At 50.6% G+C, this 22,446-nt stretch overlaps 8 protein-coding genes across 8 annotated transcripts; 5 read left to right on the top strand and 3 right to left on the bottom strand.

Moving 5' to 3' along the window:
- Nucleotides 1-1,325: 1,325 nt before the first annotated feature.
- BKA67DRAFT_647840 (uncharacterized protein) lies at nt 1,326-2,045 on the top strand (the record flags this gene model as incomplete). The annotated part of the gene is made up of 3 exons (XM_046105967.1): nt 1,326-1,444; nt 1,673-1,916; nt 1,978-2,045. The coding sequence occupies exons 1-3, from the start codon at nt 1,400-1,402 to the stop codon at nt 2,043-2,045; spliced, it is 357 nt and encodes a 118-aa protein (XP_045956164.1). The 5' UTR covers nt 1,326-1,399.
- Nucleotides 2,046-3,467: 1,422 nt separating this feature from the next.
- Nucleotides 3,468-5,183, top strand: BKA67DRAFT_537734 (FAD/FMN-containing dehydrogenase; the record flags this gene model as incomplete). The annotated part of the gene is made up of 4 exons (XM_046100377.1): nt 3,468-4,199; nt 4,262-4,871; nt 4,929-5,035; nt 5,091-5,183. The coding sequence occupies 4 exons, from the start codon at nt 3,468-3,470 to the stop codon at nt 5,181-5,183; spliced, it is 1,542 nt and encodes a 513-aa protein (XP_045956163.1).
- Nucleotides 5,184-6,177: 994 nt separating this feature from the next.
- On the bottom strand, nt 6,178-9,462 carry BKA67DRAFT_572272 (ribonucleases P/MRP protein subunit POP1-domain-containing protein). Its single transcript, XM_046103274.1, has one exon. The coding sequence runs from the start codon at nt 9,160-9,162 to the stop codon at nt 6,319-6,321; it is 2,844 nt and encodes a 947-aa protein (XP_045956162.1). The 5' UTR covers nt 9,163-9,462; the 3' UTR covers nt 6,178-6,318.
- Nucleotides 9,463-9,575: 113 nt separating this feature from the next.
- On the top strand, nt 9,576-12,097 carry BKA67DRAFT_572269 (N-terminal C2 in EEIG1 and EHBP1 proteins-domain-containing protein). The gene is made up of 2 exons (XM_046103273.1): nt 9,576-10,080; nt 10,520-12,097. Exons 1-2 carry the CDS (start codon nt 10,068-10,070, stop codon nt 11,890-11,892), a joined length of 1,386 nt encoding a protein of 461 aa, XP_045956161.1. The 5' UTR covers nt 9,576-10,067; the 3' UTR covers nt 11,893-12,097.
- A 104-nt stretch (nt 12,098-12,201) lies between these two features.
- On the bottom strand, nt 12,202-14,445 carry BKA67DRAFT_572264 (hsp70-like protein). Its single transcript, XM_046103272.1, has 2 exons — nt 13,944-14,445; nt 12,202-13,844 (listed from the first exon to the last, which is right to left on the bottom strand). Exons 1-2 carry the CDS (start codon nt 14,198-14,200, stop codon nt 12,407-12,409), a joined length of 1,695 nt encoding a protein of 564 aa, XP_045956160.1. The 5' UTR covers nt 14,201-14,445; the 3' UTR covers nt 12,202-12,406.
- Nucleotides 14,446-14,735: 290 nt separating this feature from the next.
- On the top strand, nt 14,736-15,535 carry BKA67DRAFT_521413 (uncharacterized protein; the record flags this gene model as incomplete). Its single annotated transcript, XM_046098275.1, has 2 exons — nt 14,736-14,939; nt 14,996-15,535. 2 exons carry the CDS (start codon nt 14,736-14,738, stop codon nt 15,533-15,535), a joined length of 744 nt encoding a protein of 247 aa, XP_045956159.1.
- Nucleotides 15,536-16,531: 996 nt separating this feature from the next.
- BKA67DRAFT_537729 (uncharacterized protein) lies at nt 16,532-18,013 on the top strand (the record flags this gene model as incomplete). Its single annotated transcript, XM_046100376.1, has 1 exon — nt 16,532-18,013. The coding sequence occupies one exon, from the start codon at nt 16,532-16,534 to the stop codon at nt 18,011-18,013; it is 1,482 nt and encodes a 493-aa protein (XP_045956158.1).
- Nucleotides 18,014-19,521: 1,508 nt separating this feature from the next.
- Nucleotides 19,522-20,708, bottom strand: BKA67DRAFT_521291 (Six-hairpin glycosidase-like protein; the record flags this gene model as incomplete). The annotated part of the gene is made up of 2 exons (XM_046098265.1): nt 19,522-19,614; nt 19,671-20,708. The coding sequence occupies 2 exons, from the start codon at nt 20,706-20,708 to the stop codon at nt 19,522-19,524; spliced, it is 1,131 nt and encodes a 376-aa protein (XP_045956157.1).
- Nucleotides 20,709-22,446: the final 1,738 nt, after the last annotated feature.

Raw genomic sequence — 22,446 nt, 5'->3', positions numbered from 1 at the left:
CCCACTCAATGATCATATGGGCCTAAATCTTCCCCTGAGGCAGTGGCGTGATATACCTAAAACAGCAGAGTGATAGAACAAGTCCAAGTCTGGTGCAACTCCATGACTACGCTGTTCTTTGGTCATATAGGTGCGTAAATGCCATAATATATATAGCCAATTCACCGGCCATGGAATAGTGGTATACAGAATTTGGCAATGGTATCTATAGTAGCAGTCAAGAGAGTTGACTGGTACAGTCAACCGAACGGCCTTATCGATGTTTTTTTTTGGTTCCGTGAACCCGGCTACTGTACTGAATGAAAATATGGGCACTATTGAACCAGCGATTCCATCTACTTCACTGAAATTGGCCATGCTCGTCCTCCAGGATGCGCGCTTCTAAGTACCACAGATCTTTTTCTTTACGTCTTCCAACCACGATGAAGGGGATGCGGTGCTACATCCAAATATCACGGGAGTAGGTGCTGAAGTGTCGTGATCTCAATCGGAGCCAGAATAGCATTATCATGAATATAGTCAATAGAAACTACCACGCTGCAAATCCTCAGTCATACAACGGCATGAAGTTCAGTATTGGTTCTCATGTGAGGCCGTTCTTGTTATGGAAAACCCGTGAGAAATATTATCATATGCTTGGCGTATGTTGCAATAGATACTGATTGATTGGGTGTTTCAGTTTGGCCCCACTACGGTTAGTTCCAGCCAGCCAGACTATTGTACTAGAATTTGATAATAGACGCGACGATTGACGCAGAAAGTGTGTAAGCTGCCAACGGCTCACGATATGATAAAGATACATACTCGCAAAACTTCGCATTTTACCATAAAGGCAAAGAAAGATATACACTGAACTACTTCTTAGTCGTCTTTTCTCCCTCAAGTTCGGAGTATTGGCATGGGCGAAGAGACCAGGAAAGCCTTCTCTTAGATCGCCGGTCGGTCATTTCCCTACAGTTGTATTGCGTTTGAAGCAATAAAACATGAGATTTCAAGCCCGGTTCCTAAGTTCGACTCATCTTACGACTTGTCTCACACCTTATGGACTGTTCGCGAGTTTCGCTATAGCTTTATGCGTCTAGGTGCCACGTTCGATGGGTTATCTCGCCCACTGTATACACAATATAAAGGCGGTAGACCCCCTATAACCAAATCGGGAAGCTTCAGCTTAATTCGTTGCTCCATCCATCGCTTTAATCCTTGATTCTCACACAATAAGCGACTTCACAAAGAAATCTTCGGTGCCCAGAAAGCACGCCATTTCCGTATTCTCCGCCGGCGCGCTCGAAGCTGATCTCGCCGGCAGTCGGCCACAGAAGGCATCTGTTGGCATCAAGATACAAGAGACGGGCTCCTTCGATAGGCCAGCTGAAAAAAAACATATCAAAAACAGTCTCAGATGTCTTGCCGCCATATCACGAAGACCGGAGAGATCTTTGAGATGGTAAGTGAAGATTCATATCAGCTTTAACCCGAGTATTATCTAGGGTGCCGAGGCAGAGGTCGTGTGAAACGTTGATAACCATTCTCTTTCAGACGGATAATGAACGCGACGGTGTAACCTAATCTCTGAAGGCAAGTGCAGTTGAAGTCTGAGTAAGGTCTGCATGAGATTACTCTGGGCATCTATCACGTCAGAGCTCTGGACCTTCCAAATATAACCTTCGTGAAGCGCGAGGAGAGTTTCATGGCGGATGATCGCAATCATTTACTCCCACTCCCACGGCGACCATTAAGTGGATGTCAAAGGCGTGCTGCAATTTGGCCAGGACATTTCGATCCGATCAACGCCTCAGATGGCTTCATGGAGGCATCCATGAGCGAGGATATTTTTGCTGGGCCCGCTGTGCTGATTAGGGGTGCTTCCATGTTTTGCAACGCACTTCCACGCTCGCCAACTGGGCGAGTCGGCGTAGGTGTGGACATGAGCTCAAGTGTAGGATCGAATTTCCTGATGACACCTACTTATTGTAATAGCGTACGAGAATCTGGACCTGATACAGAGAACGCTACTTGGTGTGACTTCTACCGCCGCAGAGCTCTAGGACTGAGAACAGGGAAGAGGGCTAGTATGATAGGTAGTGGAAGATGGTGCTAGGGCCCGAGTTGTCAGTAGAACAGTGGTTCAACTTCGTTAAAGTGCAACTAGACGGTGAGAGGGCTTCTGAAACATCCTTTAGCATCGACCTCGAAATTACAGATATAGATCAGAGGTGGAGGTTGATCTTGAGCAATGGCATATTAAAATCGTCGGCTTCTAGCCTCGCAAACTCAAACGCACTGCTTAGAGTGGTCAGTACTTACATTGGTACTCAGCAAACAAGATTCTTTTCGAGGTCTGAGAAGCAAGGGCGTGGATAATGTCAAGAAAGAAGGGATATAGAATTGCTGCATCAACCACTTCATTTGATAACTGTGAAGCATGATTTATCAAGTGGTCCAATATATTCTAGTGTATATCTTCAGATTTGAGGAGGTGATACAATTTCAAAGGCCATATAAGTGTCTAGATTGCCGTATTTCCTTTACGTTATAAAAGTTACCTGCTATAAGTGCGTTGTAGCCAACAGGGGTCTTCGGCTCTGCTTCCTACCTAAAGTTTCGTCTAAATTTAGAGCAAACGGGATATGACTTCTTGCCGTGCTTTTCATCAGTACCACAATTACACTGTTTTCGGGGGCTGCACTGATGGCAGTACCGTAGCAGAGAACATCGCCCGAGATGATCGATGTCATGGCCTCGACTAGGTCACATTGACTTATTCCACAATTCTGACCACTGCGAATACTCATTCAAGTGATTCACATGGCGGTCAGGTGCGGATCCGTTTTCCCCGACCTAAATCCTGCAATTTTCTTCCCAGAACATGCAAGCATAAGTCAGGGGTTCGTGGTCACCTTTTATGTCACGAACTGCCATAGGTTTGCGGGGTGTTACATTATGCCAAGACTCGGAATCCGTGCTTGCATACAAGCGATCTTCTATGTAAGCCGATCCTCATGTCTTTGAGGGTAGCATTCGATTGTTTTCAAAATTGTTCCTTCCAATTCTGAATAGGTCCTTGCAAGCGACTGGTCGGTTGTTTCTCGCCCTCGTTACTAGACCCTTGCCCTTGCGCGCCGGAATGGTTACCATTAAAGCTTTTGGTGAGTGCAACATGGATGTGCTTCCCCAGGCACGAGGTCGTACATGGGGAATCACATGCAACTAGGAGCAGTTGTGCGATTACGTATTCCCAGCTTTTTCTGTGAAGAAGTAGATGAGTGCCGCGGCTGTACCGAGGTGATGTTGGACCAAGCTGATGGCAGCAATGACGGCACGCACCAATGATCGATGGTCTTTGCGAGATCAATCTAAAGCTTCGTGCAAGGCACTGGAATCTATATAGATGACCTCGAGGTAAGTATCACGAATGTTTCTTAACGCTCCGGGGCATATCGTCGGCCGCCGCAACAATTTGCATCACGATGCTGTCATATTTCAAAACCATCTTACTTGTCGGCACGGCCGCCGTCCGTGTTCTAGCTGAACCATACAATACTTTCGACGGCCCTGGATTTCCAGCCTGTCGCGATGTCGCCGCCGTTCATAACGTCACCAGTGTGAACGAGATGGTAAGCATCGTGAAGGATGCTGCCGCTAACGGGACCCCAGTGCGAGCCTCTGGAAAGGGACACATGTGGTTCGACACCATGTGTCAAGACGACCCGCGCACCGTCATTATACGTACCGAGTATACCAATGGAATTTCCGACCTTCAGCTAAAGCCGGGAGCTGAATCCGGTTCAGTGGTCATTGAGGCGGGTGTCACGTTCCTGCAACTCGCGGAGTGGCTGCATGAGCGTAACGCTTCCATGGGCTACACCCTTGTTAACTGGAATATCTCCATGGCTGGTGCCATGGCGATGGGCGCGCATCGGTCTTCTATCCGTGAAGAGTCGATGGTCGCTGCTGGTGTTCTCTCATTGGACATCATCAATGGCAACGGCGACATTGTTACGCTCGAGAGAGACCAAAGCAATGATGAATGGCTTGCCGCGTCGACATCACTCGGTCTATTAGGTATCATCGCCCGGATGAAGTTCAAGATTTACCCCGATTTCAAGGTCTTCGCCAAGCAAGATATCTATGACGAGGATGATATCCTGAACGGAGACATCTATGGCATGATTGCGCCTTATGCCACAGCCAACTTCTGGGTAAGCCTTCCAACTCAACCTCTTTTTAAAAAGACACATCCAAACTCATCTTTCTCCGACAGTGGTGGCCATACCTCAAGAAGTTCCACCACCGCTATTACGACGAGATACCATCCACCCTCAGCAATCAGCAAGGTTTCCAAAGCACGTTCTCCCTGACCGACTTCGAGGCCGGCGTTGCCATTCCGCTGCTCAACTCCGGCAAGTACCTCGAAACGTCTAACGAGCTCGCCGAGACGACCTTCTTTTCACTATGGTCGGCGCCCAACTTCCACGACAAGACGACCGACGCTACCATCCTCTTCTGGCCCGTGTACGGGTGGAACTATGACGTGCTGATCGGCGGCCTGTACCCGGGCACGAAGGCCGAGTGGGACTACGGCTTGCGAGGGGAGACGCTGGAGCTCGCGTTCCCCGTCACGCAGGCCAACGCCATGCTGAGGCGCGTCCGCGAGCTGTTCGACGCGGAGTACACCGAGCGCGGCATCACCATGACGAGCACGTACCGTTCGGGGATCAACATCAAATTCGGCAAGCCGTACTATGATCTCCTCGGCCAGGTCACGTACAACACGAGCGACGGCGCGGACTGGAGCAAGGGCGCGATCATGTTTGATTTCCCGCATTTCAAGCCGAGTGTTGGCGACGGGCGGCCTTACAACGATGCCTTCTGTGAGTGAAGCCCTGTTCTGTTTGGTTCTACACTATAATAATGCTGATGGTGGACAGACCCGAGATTGGCGACTGCTTTGATCAACGAGTTCCCGTGCCGCCCGCATTGGACGAAGAACACCCGTGAGGTGTTTGGCAATGCGACCAAGAACATAGACCCAGACGTAAGAATCGTTTGCCGCCCGCAACGATATGAGGCCGTGCTGACTTGAAATATAGCATCTTGCGAGATTCAAGGCTGTTCGCGAGAAGTTTGATCCTAATGGGGTTTTTAAGAGTATTGTTGGCCAGATCCTTGGCTTATACGATTAGGTCTGAGTACAACTATTGGCATGAAAGTGTTTGTCCTCTTCCAAGTTGTGACGGGGTGGAGAGAGAACTTTTGTGGAGCAAAAACGGGCTCTTCTCAGTATATTACCATCCCCTCGTATATCCACGCTTTTCCAATTCCCTTTATAAACACAGGAGTGCCTTTATCTCGAGTGCGCTTCTGACATAACAATTCACACGTCCACAGACTTATTGCGTGTGAGCCTCCACTGTTGGAACACGGAAAGGTCGAAAAAGTCGGAACGATTCAGTCGATGATCTAGCGTTGAAGAACAGAAACTTGATGGCACGGTATGGTACAAGACGGATGTTTCCCATTATGACGGTGATAATAGAAGTGAGCGACTTCGTAAACTCTTGTAGCTCGGGTAGTAATCTCCAAAGCGACTTTGCTCACAGTGTCTCATCGAACAATCATACTTATGATTCCAAAGAGTTATGATACTTGCAGGCATTATGCTCGGAACAGTTGAGAATCAGAGGATACTGGAAGCATGGCTCTAGTGCTTGTAAAATACTGGTTTCGGACCACAACTCGTTGCATGTATGGAGTGACCAGATATGACGCCCAGCTCTTGCAGATCAACACAGACCAAATCTGCAAAGAAGCATCTAAAATTTTTGTAACAATCATATTTAATGTGAAACAAATTGAATACTTTTCGAGGTCTAATTTGCTTTCCGTCCTTAGTATAGGGCTAGCGAAAACCACAAACCGTGAATTTCTAGGAGCAATACCTACAACTCCAGCGAGTGTCCTCATCTTTGTGGCGCTCAAGTACGCGCCAGCAGGTTAATGATATAGCTCTATCCTTGGACGCCTGGCTTCCTACGGCGGCAACTCATATATTCTTCGACACGCTTCTTTGGTGTTTGCTGAAAAGTAGCTTCCTAGATTGGGGATGTTTGAGCTAAGAATCGAGCTGTGTTCTTGAATAGATTTCTCTGCTTCGTGGATAAGAGTGTCCACCGGTATAAGCAGCTGGAGGGGTAAAGAGACTGAGGCTAAGCACTATAGTATTCTGCAGTTTTGCTTATATTGACTAGTGGTACATCATGCACGTTTAAAGGGACTATATAAGAATATAATCCGCCGTTTTCGCTATCGTTGTGGATGTCACACCAACTCCCATTTAGCTAGCCATCCCACACTCTGACCTGAGTTTCGAACAATACACAATCTTGCGGCACGATCATCCTTGTTCATGTGTCTTTTGCGCTCAGCCAATGCTTTCTCAGCTGAAAGACTGGCGATAGCTTCAGCATTGCCTTCCTTCAGGTTGAAACAGCCTGCCGTGACGAAACCGATCAGATCTTCGGCATCCGGACATAAAGAATGCCCATTAATGGTTTCAGTCTCCAACTGGGCTGGTGCGGTGAGCTCTTGGGCTAACAAGCGTGTTCTCGTCCCTAGACTGATGTTCGCTGAGGTGTTATGCTTTACAGGCTTTGTTGCATGTGCTTGTTTAGCTTTCTCCGGAAGTGCCGCAAGCCATTGCTTCCCAAGGTCCGCTGGTACGCCACTGCTCTTAACAAGTGGCGGGTTTGTAGCTGGGACCTCGGCCTGTGTAGCAGCATCAACGGTCTTGTTTGTGGGGAGACGGTAAATCCGAGCACAAGGACTAGGAACACCGCGACCCAGAAATACCACCTTGACGGTGACAAGTGCAGCTGGTGGGAGAGAGGCGACCTTGCTAGCAATATGCGCGTTGAAAGAGAGCTTTGACAGGTGGGTCATTCCATCTAATAGTTGGCCTTTATGCGTGACATCCTTCTCCTGGTTGTTGGGTTCTTCGTTAGCCATGTTATCTTGACCGGTCATAACCACATCTGGTTTCTCTACATCGTTGGCGGGCAAATTGAGGTTCAGCAACGTCTCGAAATCGTTGTTCCAACCTTGTCCAATTTCGCCTTTGCGACCGGCACCTAGATCAAGTGTCTCGTAGTTAACTCTTTTGCCTTTGGGCATTTTATCCCATGCCTTCTTCCTCTTTTCTCGCTGTTCTAGCTCCCAGGCTGTGCCCGCGCTGGTGGCTGGGAAATCACCAGGGAACCACGGGAGGCCTTGTTCGAAGGCACCTTGCTGAACTTCCTCTAGTCCACCAAAAAGTGGGTTGCCGCCGGAAGATAGAGGGCAGTGCATCAGTGCGTACCATATAGGAAGCACACACTTCCAAGGGATCAGCACCGTCCACTTTCCAGGAGTGTCACCTTGACGGGTAGCTAGTAGGATGATGGGGATCTCTGGGTCAAGCTGTGTTGGCTCAAGGACCGTGCCCGAAGATTCCTTGCTTTTACGACGGTTGATTGATTTCTGTGAGGGTAGTCGAGATGCCTTGAAGCGGGCATCGCGATCGAATAGTGCCATCGGACTGGGAGCTAAGTGTTGCTGCCATGATGCGCTTGTTTGTTTTGCCCCATCAGTTGCGCCTGGCACTTGTATACGCCTTGGGGGGAATTGAAGACGAGGGTCTCTTGCGGTAAATGCCAGTAAAGATCCAATGGGAAGACTTGAAGGGTTAACACCTGCTAAAGACTGCCACTTCGAGGCATGGGGGTTTTTCTTGTCCAAGTCTTCATGATACGGCTTAATGCTGCCCAAGAGCGCTTCGGTTGCATCGGGGCCCGTCACTTCGATACTGCCAAGCTCGTAACGTAGGTCTTCCACATGAGGGCGAGGAGTCAACCCCTTGGACAAACGTAGAACTTCGTTGAACGTTTCGAGAAATGTCGAAGGGTGCAGTCGTATAAGGAGCCGCCTCGTTGCTCTCTTTTTGATATTCGCTTCTGCAACCTGGTCTTCAAGTTCAGGATCCCATAGAATTGTTGCTGGTCCGAGCATCTTTGTGATGTTATTTTGTGTCCTTGCCAAAGTCCCACTCCAGTGCATGGCGCCTGATCGCCATCTCTCACCACTGCTGTTCCACAGACTCTCTGCGGTCATGCCAAGTGCTTTAAGCACTTGAGCTACGCTCCTTTCAATGCCACACAGGCTGATGGTGCTCATATAGCTCGTATCCCAAGCCATTGCCCCCTTTTCTCGCATTGCACGATGCGTGGGTCTGTAGCATTTCTGGTTTGGTGTCAAAGGTATGGCGAACCTCCACAACGGCTCCTTTGGTGGAGTCATTTTTGCCCTTTTTGTATGCCAAAGATGTGTTGGCAGCCAAGTCTTATTAAGTTGTCGCCTTCTGAACTTCCTCGCCGTGATCACTGGTTTGTTTAGGCTGTTTCTCTTGATCTTTGGGCGAGCTAGGCGCGTCTGTACCGTCACTTCGTCGAGCTTTCCATCCTTACCCTTCTGGAGCAGCTTCTGCCTTCTCTTTCTTTCGGCCAGTTTCCCCAAACGAAGTGCGGTCTCTGCACGAAGACGACTCCGTACGGTCTTGGGCTTTCTCGTCTTGGAGTTGACGGTGGGCGTATTATCTTGATCCATCTCACGTTTGGCTCTCCTGTGTAGGCGCTTCGGAACGCGTTTGTGATTATGTGCTGCAGCCCTCCTTCTCAAGACGAAAGGTACCTTCTGGAAAGCTCGGCTCGTCTTCGAAGTCATGGTTCTTCTCATACTCTCATCCAGAGCCTTGATTTCAAAGCCACGGGCGTTGAGGAACGCCTGAACGTCGAGCTCTCCATCTTTGAGAGCAGCATCAGATGGCTGGGCTGCAATAGCCCTTACTGCTCTCCGATCCATGAAGCTTTTCCCACCAGTGCCGTTGGACTGTTTCTCTCCGACTGGAGTATCCTTCACCCGAGATGGCTGATTCCGCCCGTTACGAGCTGCTTGGGCTCGGGCTTTTCTCGGGTCAGGCTTTGGTGCTGGTGCAGCGGGTTTGCTTCCACCTTGATTGTTGCTTTCCCCGGTCTTGGGCTTCTTGCTTGAGGCAGATGCCAATGAAGCATCAGCTGGGCGTTTCTTTGGCTTATCGCCAGGGTTTTGATGACCCTGCTGCCCCGGAGCCATATTCCTCCAGCTACTCTACCTAGCACGTGAGAGTCATGGAATGAATTGGGTGTTTCGAATAATTCCGAGAAGTGCAGTATGAATATGTTCATAAAACAGTCAGATCAATGCTTTCAGTTCGCTTGTAGCAAACATTATTTCGCGGGCCAAGAGAAATACGACGTCTTTCTATACCATCAAATCAACTTGTTTTCATACTGCAACTTCAAAACTACTGGGCACTTAATTGACATCGCGTCCATCATCGCGTTGCCAGTGTCTGACTCTTGCTGGAAAATTTCGGCGCTAGCTTGTTGGAGAAGCACGGCCACAGGTGACCCGTTAATAATAACTAACCTAATAGAGCCCACCCCCAATTCGTTATTACAAGACAGCCACATACACGCGCCATGCCCCCCCCCCCCTCCAAACCCCTAAAACCGAGAGAGATCCATTGCCCCAAAGGTCAGCCAATTCCAGAGACTCTGGCAATTCTGAAGACATGACGTCTCAAGCGCCACGACTTTGGGTCTCGGTCTCGGTCTTGGAAAGAATAGATGCCAAATCCTTGTTTTCCCCACGCGTCTCTGCATGTCATCGACGGATCCATTTGAGGCCAGAACCTCCTGACGGTGGTTCCCTTTTTTCTTCACGTGTGCTCGTAAGCTGTCAGCTTGACTCTCTTATCTTTCGAGACAAGTTGTGCAGCGCATGTGCCCCGGATCGTCCGGAATTCTGATACGGTCGCGCTGTGTTTTTCCAATCCGTCCTACCATGAATGCATGTGCAGGCGCAATCCCAACTATTGCTTACCCGGCTCGGTAGCGCGCCCTCCGAGCGAATGTCCCACGACTGTTGGTAATCTGCTGGCGTAAGCCTTTGGGGTGAATCAGAATAAGAGTACAAATAGGGTTATAGTAAGAAACATGGCATCCTTGAGTAAGCCTAACTTCCCTGTTCTTGTTTGTTCGTGTTTGCCTTTCCCCCGGTCTTTGCATGAGAGTGCTCCCACTCCAATACGCCCTTGTCTGCCTCAACTCAATGCGCTCATGCTTCAGCTTCGTCTGTACCTCCCCATGTCAGCCGCGTTCCAGCCAGAGTCCGGATCCCACGAGCATTGCGTGCTTTGACGGAAACGGGCAACGGACGAGGCTGTAACCAGAAACCAAGACAGTGTTTCAAACCCCTATTGGCGAACCACTCCAAGCAATACACATGCTCTTTGTTTCTCTGATATGCGCCTATCGCTACCTCGTCATACCCCATCGCTTCTCAACAAGGAGACAACCACCGAATAACACCCGGGGCGATACCATGCTGTAACATGCCGATATACACCCAACAGCAGTCGCTAACATGCCGTCTTTCCTTCCCATAGTCAACAAGGCCCGCAAGCCTAAATTCGACCTCCATCTCACCATCTACGATCTCAACAACGTCCCGCTCGTGAGCGGCACCTCCCAGATAAAATGGCACCTCCCACACTCCATGCATGGCGAACATCGCGGCAGGACGGACAAGTGCCCCATCGACAGCATCAATCACCGCGTCACATATGACTACAGCAAGATCGTGCCCGTGCGCATATCTATAGACAAGAACAACAGCCTGACAGACTGCCCCATCGAGTTCGAGGTGGTACAGGAGTTCTCTTCCTCCGGCGGCAGGGATGAGAAGATCAACATGGGTGTTGTAAGGCTGAATCTCAGCGAGTATGTGGAGGAGAGCGAGAACTTCCCGAGAAAGAGCCTCGGCAGCCGCATGGGAGGAAGCCTCGAGCATGCGCGGAAGGACATACTGGGTCCGGCTCTGCAGGGCAAACGACGACTGAGCAGCGCAAGCGCAAGCGGCACGTTGAACAGCGCGGCTCTGGGAGTTGAGAATGGGATCGCCGAGGAGCAAGAAGCAGCCGACGAGGGCATCATACGGCGGTACCTCATGCAAGAGAGTAAAATCAACAGTACCCTGAAGCTGGGCATTCTCATGATACAGATCGACGGAGACAGGAACTACGTCGCGCCGGCCCTGAAGACCGCACCCATGTTTGGCGGCATCGCGGGCATTATGGCCGAAGGCGTCGAGCCCGTCGACGACGCTGCCGGGTCAGGAGCGGCGCCCAACGTGACGAGCCAAAACAAGTCGCGCGAGGCGAGCGAGCTGCAGGACATGTACCGCCGGGCACTAGCAGCGTCGTGGAGCTGCCAGGCCGGCGAGCTTCCCGCGGACGAGTGCATCGAGGACATATTTTCCGGGGGCGATGGGTGGAAAGACCCAAACAACAGCCGGAGGAAGAAGAAGAACAACGACAACGACCGCCACCAGAGCCGCGGTCGCCGGGCAGAAGACCTGGGCAGCACCACGTCGTCCGGCAGCGAGGAGGCCCACGGCGGAACGCTCAAGCCCTCGGACGTGCACAGGATGCGCGACAAGCTCTTCCACCGGCGACAGCACAGCGCGTCGTCAGAGCGGTCGCTGGCCACGGTCAAGGAGGGCCGCGGGCACTCGAGCAGCCGGCAGCGCCCGCAACGGCAGCACACCCGCGACGACCCCTTCGCGGACGAGAGCAGCCGCGTGCGGAGCGAGAGCCTGGCTTCCCTGGCGCCCACGATGGGCAGCCTGGGCAGCGGCAGCGGCAGCGGCAGCGCGGAGCATGGATATGCCGCCGGCAGGAGGGGAGGACACAAGGAGGTCAGCGAGTTCGACGTCCGGGACGACCTCGTGAGCTGGGGTCTGCCGGGCACGGTTGTCTAGGAACTCCCGTTTCGTCCCGTCTTCTCAAGACACATTTATACATATATTAATACGGTCCGAGCTGTATGGAGAAGGAAAAGGGCCGGTATCTATAGAAGTATTCTGCAAGGGCCTCATCTGGCAGGTAAATAGAGCAGGGGCGCATAGCGAGGGCGTGATTTTGGTTTAGTCTTGTCGGATTCAATGAAAGACGATGATTCATTTAATGTGGGACTTTTTTCTTCTCTTCCTCATCCGCTCGTGACAGAGACCGAAAGCGAGTGTGCGTTAGTGATGATGTGCACAAGTGTTAATATAGAAAGAAGGAAATCTTGATGAAATGTCATTCCATTCGTAACAGTAGTATTTTTACTCTATTGTCGTAACACCCAACCGCTTGGGGATCAGTCTATTTGTCCTTTTGAAGATCTAAGACGCCACGCGCCAAATGCCAAGCTACAATAGGCACTTAAGCACTCCATGATCCTATCAGTCATCAAAAACAGAAATTTTCAGGGGCAGTCAAGCCACTTCCTTATGGGGCCTTGATGTTACCCCTGACACCTCCTTTTCCACCGACTTCCCTGGTGGTGACTATCACGGCCAGGTCGGCGTTGACTTGGATCGTGACCTCGACCTTGCTACCCTTCTTGACGCCCTTGATGCCGGCCTCGGCCAAGGTGGTTCCGATCTTCCAGATCTTCTCGCGGTGCTCTTCCTCCTCATCTTCAGAATCGTCATCGCTGTCGTCCTCGTCATCGTCGTCCTTCTCCTCCTTGGGCTTAGGCTCGGGTTTGGTGACCTTGATGTGTGTGTTACCCTCAACAATCTTGACAAGCACGTCGCCGCCCTCCTTGGGGGCCTCAACGTGGACTGTGCGACGAGCAGGCAGACCAGTCTCGGGAGCGACGACAGGAGTGAATGACTCCTCACCAGCCTCGTTCAATGTGATGACACCGATGGCATTGGTAACGTGGAGCACAGTAGTCACAGCTGGGTGAGTAGACTGCTCGATATCATCGCTCTCATATTCCTGGATAAGCGATGCTTGCAGAGCTGCACCACGAGCCAAGAGCTCCGAGGGGTTGATGGAGCTGGAGCTGGTCGAGGGAGCCTGGATGACGGTGGTCTCGGGGAAGATGTAACGGAAGTTGGCGGCGACTCTAGGGGTGTGCGAAGTACCACCGGTCATGATAACCTCGTCGATATCGAGTACATCCAGGCCAGCCTTCTTGACAACACCCTCGACCAGGCGGTTGAAGCCCTCAAAGACCTTGCGTGCAATGGTCTCATATCTTAACCTGTTAATGGTAGCCTGGAAATCGATGCCACCAGCCAGACTCTCAACGCTGAAAGATGCATTGGTACCAATGCTGAGGGCCTTCTTGGCGGACTCTGACTCGGCCTTGAGCTTGGCCAAGCTCCTTGCGTCGTCGCGAGGGTCGACCTCCTTGTTCTTCTTCATGAACTCCTTGGCAAAGTGCTCCATGAGGACCTGGTCGAGGTGGACACCCGCGAATTCGTAGTCGTGGGCGGTTGCCAGAATGGTGTAAAGGCCTCCTCGCGAGGCAACAACGGCAACATCTGAGCGGGTACCGCCAAGATCGGCAACAACGATGATCTTGTCCTTGACCTCGGCCTCGGGCCGGGCATCATAAGCCAGGACGGCGGCTACAGGCTCGTTGATCAACTGCAGAACCTCAAGGCCGGCGTCGTTGGCGGCCTTGGTGAGAGCCTCGCGTTGCTTGTCGGTGAAGTTGGTAGGCACGGTCAGGACAGCCGAGGTGACCTTCTTGCCGATGTAGTCGGAGGCAGACTGTGCAAGTTTTCTGATGTAGCGGGTTGCGGCCTCGGACACGGAAATAGTGGAAGGCTCACCCTCAGCCTTGTCTTGAATGGTGAATGATACAACGCCGTCCTTGTTCTCGGCGTGGGCTGCAGCGTGGCAGTGTGTAGGGTCGACGGACTTGAATCTGGAGCGAGTGATCAATCAGCATCAGCCTCGGCCTCGAAAAGCAGTCCACGCAGCAGCAGAAGCCTGCTCTAGTGGATCGAGATGGGGGATGGCATACTCTTGGCCGAGGAAGTCCCTGAAGGAGACAACGGTGTTCTTGGGGTTGCGGATGAGGAAAGCCTTGGCCTGGCCTCCGTTGTACTCCTCACCGTCGACGTAAGACAGTACTGTAGGGATTTGACGGTCACCGTCCTCGTTGGCGATCACGATGGCGGCATCGTCGACGGTGCAGGCAATGGAACTGTACGAGTTACCAAAGGAGAGACCAATGACAGTGCGCTGGTCGGGCGCAACGCCAGACTTCTTGTCAGCCATATCGCTTGTATTTGTGGGATATGTTGATCGAGTTTATTGTTTTAACGTCAAATGTGGTCTTTGCAAAATCGAAACAAGCAAAGATGCGAAATGAACCTGTCAAGAGAGACCGTAAACTTGGTGGGGTTGCTAATAAGGATCTGGCAGTCCAAGGCGTCCCTAAAATTTCAAAAGTTCGGAGGAAAAAAAAAAAAAAAAGTTGCCCAAGCGTTAACAGCAGCGACCAATTGACCTTGACCTTGAACCTTGAGCTTGACTTTGACTTTGACCCTGCCAGATCTGGCATTTGCAATTGACATTTTTTGCACCGCCACAAGTGCCCCTCAGCGGCCCTCCAAACTTGCAAAGAATACTTGGTCTAACCTAGTCTAGCACTTGATTGGGTTAGTCTATCTACTGTAAGTATTCTTTGCACTCACATTCATTGATCAACGCCACAGCTAACCACATTTTCTCAGTGTCTAGCTCATCAATACCATTCATAACCGCCTCTTGATAGCAGATTCTCATAACCACATTTCCCCCCCAAATCAGCATGGGTACTTCTACTGAGAGAGTATTCGTCCTTCCCGGCGACGTACTTGACTCCTCTCTCATACCCTCTCATCCGAAACACCCCCTCAGGCTCGGTCCTGGGCTCAGACACATCCCTCCTAGTGATATAGTACCCACAATCGCTGGGCAGTTGGTCACGGATCGGAAGAAGAACTCAATATGGGTAGAATCCAACGGTGGTCGCGTGAGTCGCCTTGTAGTTTCTTATCCTTGAAGTATTCCACACTAACAACTCGCCAGTACATCCCGGTTGTTGGTGACCTGGTTATTGGCAAGGTCGACAAGAGCTCTGGAGATTTCTACTACGTCAATCTTTCCGACTACACGTCAAACGCATCACTGCCTCAGCTGGCTTTCGAGGGTGCCTCGAAGAAGACCAGGCCCCAATTCAACTCGGGGGCACTCGTCTATGCTCGTGTAAGTCTGGCAAACAGACATATGGACCCGGAGCTGGAATGTGTCTCTGCAACAACAGGCAAGGCAGACGGCTTGGGTCCTTTAGTAGGAGGCATGCTCTTTGATATTTCCCTAGGTATGGCACGGCGATTGCTCATGAGAAAGTCTGTCGAGGAGGGTAAGGTGGTGGTAATGGACGAACTGGCCTCTGCTGGCCTTGCCTTTGAGACAGCAGTAGGCAGGAACGGAAAGATATGGGTTAACAGCGAGAGTATCAAGACGGTACTTGTGGTAGGGCGGGCGGTCAAAGAAACGGATGAGAAGGACTTGACAGTCGATCAGCAGAGAAGGCTGGTTCGAAAGTTGATCAAGGAGATGTCGTGAAAAACCGACATATGATGTAGGCTGACTATGCGAGCAAGATGGCAATGATACCCCAATCGGGCTGCATACGAAAAGGTACGCAGCATCCGTTTTTTCATGTTGAATCTATGGTTGACGGTCTGGCTACAGTCACATTTACGTTCGCAAAAGTTGCTTCTACTTATAATTCCGAACCGTGTGGGAATAGTATGGGCATAATGCGGACACAAGAATCCCGTCTGGGACTTCACTCATAGAGTAATCTGTGATCCAGAGTTGCACTGCAGCCCAATTGTGGTCGCAAGCTTTCGTTGGTTGCGTTGCTCTGGAGATGCCGTCGTGCTACCATCAAAATCATATTTGAATAGATTGGCGGCATACTTCCCACGGCGAAAACTGTACCATCTTGATCTATTAGTGTTGGTTTAAGTTCGGTATGAGTACTAGTTCTCCTGCAACTATGATCAATCACAATCAAGTCCAGAGCAAGATCGTACAAACCAGCCATCCGGGTGCCAGGGGGCGGCCAAGTGACAGTGACCTCATTCGCATGTCGCACCTTCAATTTCCTGTAACAATCGAATCACGCGTGTAAAAAGCTTGATGGAATGCATCCATCACAGTTTGCCAAAACTTTCCAATTTGCCATTCTTTTTGCGTTGTCGCGACCGGTTTGCAGGCTGTAATCAGCTTGCTCTGTCGCAATGTTCTCCCTCTAATTTCACGAACGGCTCGCTCCTTCTCAGCCCCTCACCTCATTCAGTTTGAAACTCAATTTTCGTGCTGGAGCCCGACCTGCACTTATTGAAACGTTTTCCTTCGCATTTTCATGTCAAAGAACAACATCGCAGCCACATCGCATCCCTAGCTGTAGGTTACGAAACAATCAGCTGACGGATATGTTCCTACTGTGGTATTTTCTTGTCGCACATAGACGTGCCAATCGCATTTAGGCTATTCCCCATCTAAACATTAGCGTTCAACGCCAGGCAACGTTGGCCGTTATAAACAGCAAAAATGACCACCGTAACACCCCAAGTCAGCATCCAGGACCTCCCTCCAGAACTCCTCGGCATCGTGCAGGATTTCTTGCCTCTATACGATGCTGTTCGGCTAGGCCTATGCAGTCGTCGTCTCAAGGAGCGTACGGACCCTCATCTATGGAAAAAGGTTCTTTGCAATATTGAGCATGAGAAGTCCGGTGGGATCAGATACGTTGGCAGAAACAGCGACGGGGAAAGATGGACCTTTCTGAAAGGTATCGAGCCACAGGTTCCACAGCTGGAACTCTGTCATTATTGTCGGATTTTCCATCCTAGATTGCTTAGTAATCAATCGCTATGGAGGCCCCTAACCACCGATATCCATCAGGAATGTGATTGCGATACGAAGGAGGTCCAATTCCGCCGCTGGGGTATTGACTGGGGTTTCGGCTTCCGGGACGTCTATGCCATTATGATGCGCCAAGCATTATCGTTGAAGCATGGCGTTGCCTTGTCAGATCTGTGCATCTCGACAGACTGGACTTTTGCAAGGGCGTACAGGAATCTCCACAACGCTTCAAGATCCCCCTTCAAGCGCTTTGTCAGTTATACGAAGCTCGACACAGAGGCTGTCATCAGGGACGAACACCTCCTCGTCCACAGGATACAACGGCTGTGGATGCCTATCCATCTCCAAGGGACGGATGTTCTGGTTCGTTACGGTGCAGGGGATATCGCAGGTGATTTCAAGATTTGTGCGCACCATGGTCCGCAATCTGGCGAAATGATTAACAACTTCACCATCCCGCTTCGCGAGGGCATCAAGTATGTCCTGGCTGCTCGGAGAATGACCAGTAGTGATGAGGATGGGCCATTGCCCTACATCATTAAAAGGTGTGAGGACTGTCCTACAGAATACGCCATCTCATGTCATGTACATGATGACAACAGCGTTGAGGTTGTGATAAATGTCTGGCAAAACCTAGGCACCTGCCAAAGTCCTCAGACTTCTGGTTGGCTCAACTGCTGGGGTATGCTTAATGTGCGATTGTGCGAGACACCAGACGATACATCAAGAACTGCGTGGTACCACTCCGGGGTGGGCTATGTAGCCGATGCCACTCTATTCCAAACCCGCGCTGGGACGTCGGCCGTTGGCCACCCTTCCTCCGCGCCGGTGTTGCGGGAATGGTCGCAAATTCAGGGACAAGCCGCTGCTTCCCTACAAGCGCCGGGTAGGAACAACTACCTTGACGTTGTCCCTCAACTCTCGACACATCATTTCAGGAAAATCCGCTCGAGCATCATCAACGCTCGGTATGAGACCGGCCCCCGACGACCTTTGCATCCTTTTCGCCATGAGTTTAGAGGAAACGATGGCCAGTTTGTGCCGACGGATCGTCTGAGATATACACGTTCGCTGTATTGGGGCAAGAATCAATTGAACCCTGTGATTCAAATAGACACAAATGCGAATCAAACAGACACACGGACTGTTGAAGCGCCTACCAACTAGGTTGTAACTTTATAGAGTCGACGGATGCGTGACGGGTTCGCCGGATGTGGACTATGATTGGTACTTTCTTTAGCTAATAGATGTGTATGATTTGGAGGTAGTTAGTAGTAACTCAGCGTTGTAATTCATCGATACCCTGAAGCTGTTTTAGGCCAGATCAACTGTGGATTACTCTATAATCGTTTCTTGTGCGCGCGTGTCTTATACTCCTATTGCAAAACCAACCAAGCGCTCCCCCCCCCCCCCATCATGGAGCAGACGAGAGTCTCATCGATAATCGTAGTATCGCCACTCATTCTTTCTGCATAACGCTGCCATCACCACGGTAAAACACGACTCGAACCAATTGGTTTGTGTCACCAGAGAAACCCCTCTCGTAAAACGTCACGGAGTGCTTCACGCCGCTTCCACCTCAACATAGCGATCGCCGGCAAAGATATTGTGTGCTGCTTTCTGTAGCTAGGTCCAAATCCGTCGCCTTCGTACAGTTTGATGTTCTCCGCAGCCCTTGGCGATACTCGTAGGCGATAGCCAATGGGCCAGACAGTTCTTGGCCATCCGAGACACTCGCCACAGGTCATCGAAGACATCAAACACGCCTTTCATGCGTATTTTTGGCCTGTATAATGCCCAGAAGACCTCCTACCTCGGCGGAGACATATCCGATCTGGAATTCCAGTAGCGAGCCAAAACCGGATATTGTGTGAAGCGCCACGGCACCGGCCAGTATAAAGAAAAAAGTCGAGGGCAAGGTCAAGGGTTCCAAGATGCCATAGGTGGGATCTGCGAGACTATCAGGTGATTTTAGTTCGGTGCATCGAGACCCATACATCCATTTGGATTGACATATTAACAACAACCCCCACCAAACTGTGAGGACCTCGTCCTTTCCCATATTCACGGACGGCAATCTAGCGAGCGTCATATTTGGTGGGGAAAACAGATTCTTCTGAATTCGCAAACAAGATGGGTCCGTCCGTCCGTTTGTCTCTGGGCTCTTCGTCGGAGTTGTGCATACCTGTGAACATATCTGCTTGATGCGACTACACCGTGGTTTGCATGATGTTTACAATCCGTTGTCCTCGATGTCATCTTCGACAGGACAGACCGTGTTGGTTATCGACAAAGCCACTCGGCCGGAAAAGATGCGCACGTGGTTTCGGAAAATTCTGCTTGTATGATCCCAGATGAGACCCTGCAGCTCCTGGGAGAAGCAAGAAAATGTTTGGAATATTTTCATAAAAGCTCAGCTCCGGTATTGGGGAAAGGTTCATAATGGTTTGCTCGAATGCTTTCAAATGCGGAGGCACAGCGCGAAAGATATGTACCCATTACAAGCTCGCGATGAGGCACCAACCCTGCATCCTTTTTTCTGTGTTCCTTTTTTCTATCGATCCAAAGTCACTATTCAAGCCACAAACTTTTGAGTAGATACACAAATACACACAAAATAAGGCAAATCTAACATTCTTTATGCCATGGTGGACATTGTCCTCACCGTATGGTCTCTACTGTTGCAAGCGTTCCATCTCAAGCGAAGCAAGCACATAAGCGGCCGATCCCAATACACTATTATAGAGAATGGGTTGACCGACATAGTACTATAGCCCAAATTAGTTTCACTATCCGGTAGGAGTTTTCACAACATGGAGCTTACGTCATATGAAGCAGTAGAGTTAAGGCTGCAGACCGAGACAGTTCCATTATAGCCAAGAGCGCCATTTCCATTATCCACCACAAAAGTATTTGTCAGGTACGCGCTCGCTTTGATCCCAATCTGCGATGCATCACTTGCAGCTGCCACACCATCCAGGTAACCCAACCGCCGTCCCTTAAGAAGCGCATACGCAAACATGGCGCTGCCACTGCTCTCGATATAGTTCCCTTCATCGCCCGGTCGGTCGAGTACCTGCCACCAAGCGCCGCTCACCGGATCTGCAGCTCGAATTAGCGCCGCTGCGAGGCTCTGGAACATTTCCCGGAGCCGGCCCGTGTATTTTATCAGAGGCCGTGCATCCTTTGCTTTTCCGAGAACCTCCAGCGTATCCACAAGCGCCATGGCGAGCCAGCCCAGACTGCGACCCCAGACGTGAGGACTAGCGCCCGTATCCGGGTTTGCCCAGACCGCCGTATAAGATGCATCGTAGCCATGGACCAGCAGGCCTGAGGTTGAGTTACGGCAGTGCTGCCACAGAAGCTCCAGCTGGAGCAACATGTCATCCAAAGCTGTGATGTTGACGGTCCCATCGTCGAGCGCGGCATCCAGCGAATACAGCGTGTAGAACGGCGCAAGACTGTACATGCCGTCGAGATAGCTCCAGTACGGATATGTGTAATACCAGAGCCCGCCCTCGTTGTTGCGACGGTTGAGGTCGATACTGTCCCTTAAAGCCTCTGCCGCAGCGGCATAGTCCACGGTCGTGTTTCTGTACGTGCCGTTTCCAGACAGGGCGAGCAGGGCATTGCCGTTGCTGAGCCGGTCCATGGGATACCCGAGCGCGTCCTTGGTGGCGTTCGACACAAACGGTGCGACGGATGCTGCGCTGTCCCGGATGTATTGCTGCACCCTGTCTACGAAAGACTTGTTGGAGGAGTGCTGGGCCACGAGCGCGGTGAGGGCTTTCTGAGTGAACCCTGCCTGCAGCAGCTCGGACGATCCGCCGGCGCCGGTCATAATACCTTGTTGGCGAGACATGATACTCGCGGCCATCTGCTTTGAATAGAGTATTGTGCCATCTTGTGCCCATGCTGCGCTCACTAACGCAAGAGCCGGCAGCGCCGACGCCGGGTTCACTGTCCACCGCATATTGTTGCTTTCGGACGCGGCTGTGGTACCGTATTACGGCTAGCTCTAATAACTTTCGAAGCAATGAGAGCTTGAAAGGGCGTTAAGACTCAAGATATGTCAAATTTGAGGCTCTACAAGAACTCCTCGAGGTTGTTGAGACGCTTGGCCGCTTGGGAGTTCCTGTTCCTGTTCCTGACTCGGTTATAAACCCTATGATGTCTCTGCAACATCCAGCTAAGTAGTGCCCGCATGACTGCATAGCCAGAATAGTCAATGGTGATGGTGATCGGCGCTGTCTGCCAACTAACAGGAAATGTGCCGACAGCTCCGCCCTAGCGCGCTTCGCCGGCTGAAGTAGGTTAAGCCAGGCAGCTTTACATTTTGGGAACACGTTTACACTCATCTTACACGTCGAGGGTTTCGCTATAAAGTGGATAATTACATATCATGATAAGGATCAGGAAGTTCCCGATTGGTGTTGTTTTAAATATAAGAAGATTGGCCAAGCGGGCGTAGTAAGGCGTTTTGGGTTGTTGATCATCTAGCGGATCGAAGGTTTACTAACCTAACCAGTTAGGTTAATATGTATGACCTTGAGCACTACAACCGCCAATCGATGTATTTTCTATGTTCTATGCATTAACCGTTAACAACACTTACTATCATCGCGCACGACAATTAATATAAAGAATGGAACTAGGACGGGACGCGCTTACCGCTCGCGCCCCGAACGTAGCCTTGCCTTTGTGGCCGACTCCTTTTAACCTGTAACATGATACTTATGGCGTTGTAATAAAACCCGACGTTGGAAGTATTTCATTATATTGCATTCGAGCTAATTACAATACTTAGAATGATAGGCAGATATACGATATACGATCGATCGATTCTATCTTTAATAACTCGCACCTTTGTTCTTAGTACTGTTACCTCTAGTATGGGGTACGGTGGTATAGGGAGAGGTTAAGGATCTACGTTATCCTTGGTTCGGGGGAGATTATTTGCTCCTATCTGGCTAGGTGCTACGGGTAGCTATAGTGGCCTAATTACGATAGCGTCTTTAGGGTATATTATAATTGGTTTATCAATTACTATTAAGTCTTTTTTTAGGTTGTAAAGAGATGAGGTATGTTTCATGGAGCAAACAAATTCGAACCGGCACAATGGTATAGGGGGGGGGGGGGGGGGGGGGGTGGGCTGGTTATTATTACATTACACTGTGAACCAAACCATCAATTTGCCACACCTCAATCTCTTATTGCTAGGAAGATAGAGATATTTGATCTAGACAACGATCTCGGCTCTTTGCGAGTTGAATTATACGCCACTGTTTACACTTATTTCGACCAAATCCACCGCCATCACATTCGCCTTCTTGACCTGCTGAATACGAATCTCATACACATTCAACTGGAATCCATTCTCAATAAAAGAAAATGGCTGCATCAACGCTCGTTGAGTGTCGGGCTGAATATATCGCGGCGTGTGTTATCCTGGTCCTGCGATGGTTCACAAGATGTAAGACCGTCGCGACTCGCGGCTGGTACTGGGATGACTGGTTTTCAATCTCTTCTTGGGGGGGGGGTTACAGTTATCTACGCTATGATTGAATGTCTTTGTTAGTACTCACCATCAAACGACCGCT

The sequence above is a fragment of the Truncatella angustata genome (assembly GCF_020726525.1).
Source record: "Truncatella angustata strain MPI-SDFR-AT-0073 chromosome Unknown BKA67scaffold_6, whole genome shotgun sequence".
NCBI lineage: Eukaryota > Fungi > Ascomycota > Sordariomycetes > Amphisphaeriales > Sporocadaceae > Truncatella > Truncatella angustata.
Note: the sequence above shows the minus strand (reverse complement) of the source record. Positions and strands in the feature narration are given on the sequence as shown.

Coding starts and splice junctions, on each gene's coding strand:
- BKA67DRAFT_572272 (XM_046103274.1), bottom strand. CDS start 9,162: ATGGCTCCGGGGCAGCAGGGTCATCAAAACCCTGGCGATAAGCCAAAG.
- BKA67DRAFT_572264 (XM_046103272.1), bottom strand. CDS start 14,200: ATGGCTGACAAGAAGTCTGGCGTTGCGCCCGACCAGCGCACTGTCATT. Junction 13,845..13,943: donor AGGGACTTCCTCGGCCAAGA/GTATGCCATCCC, acceptor CACTCGCTCCAG/ATTCAAGTCCGTCGACCCTA.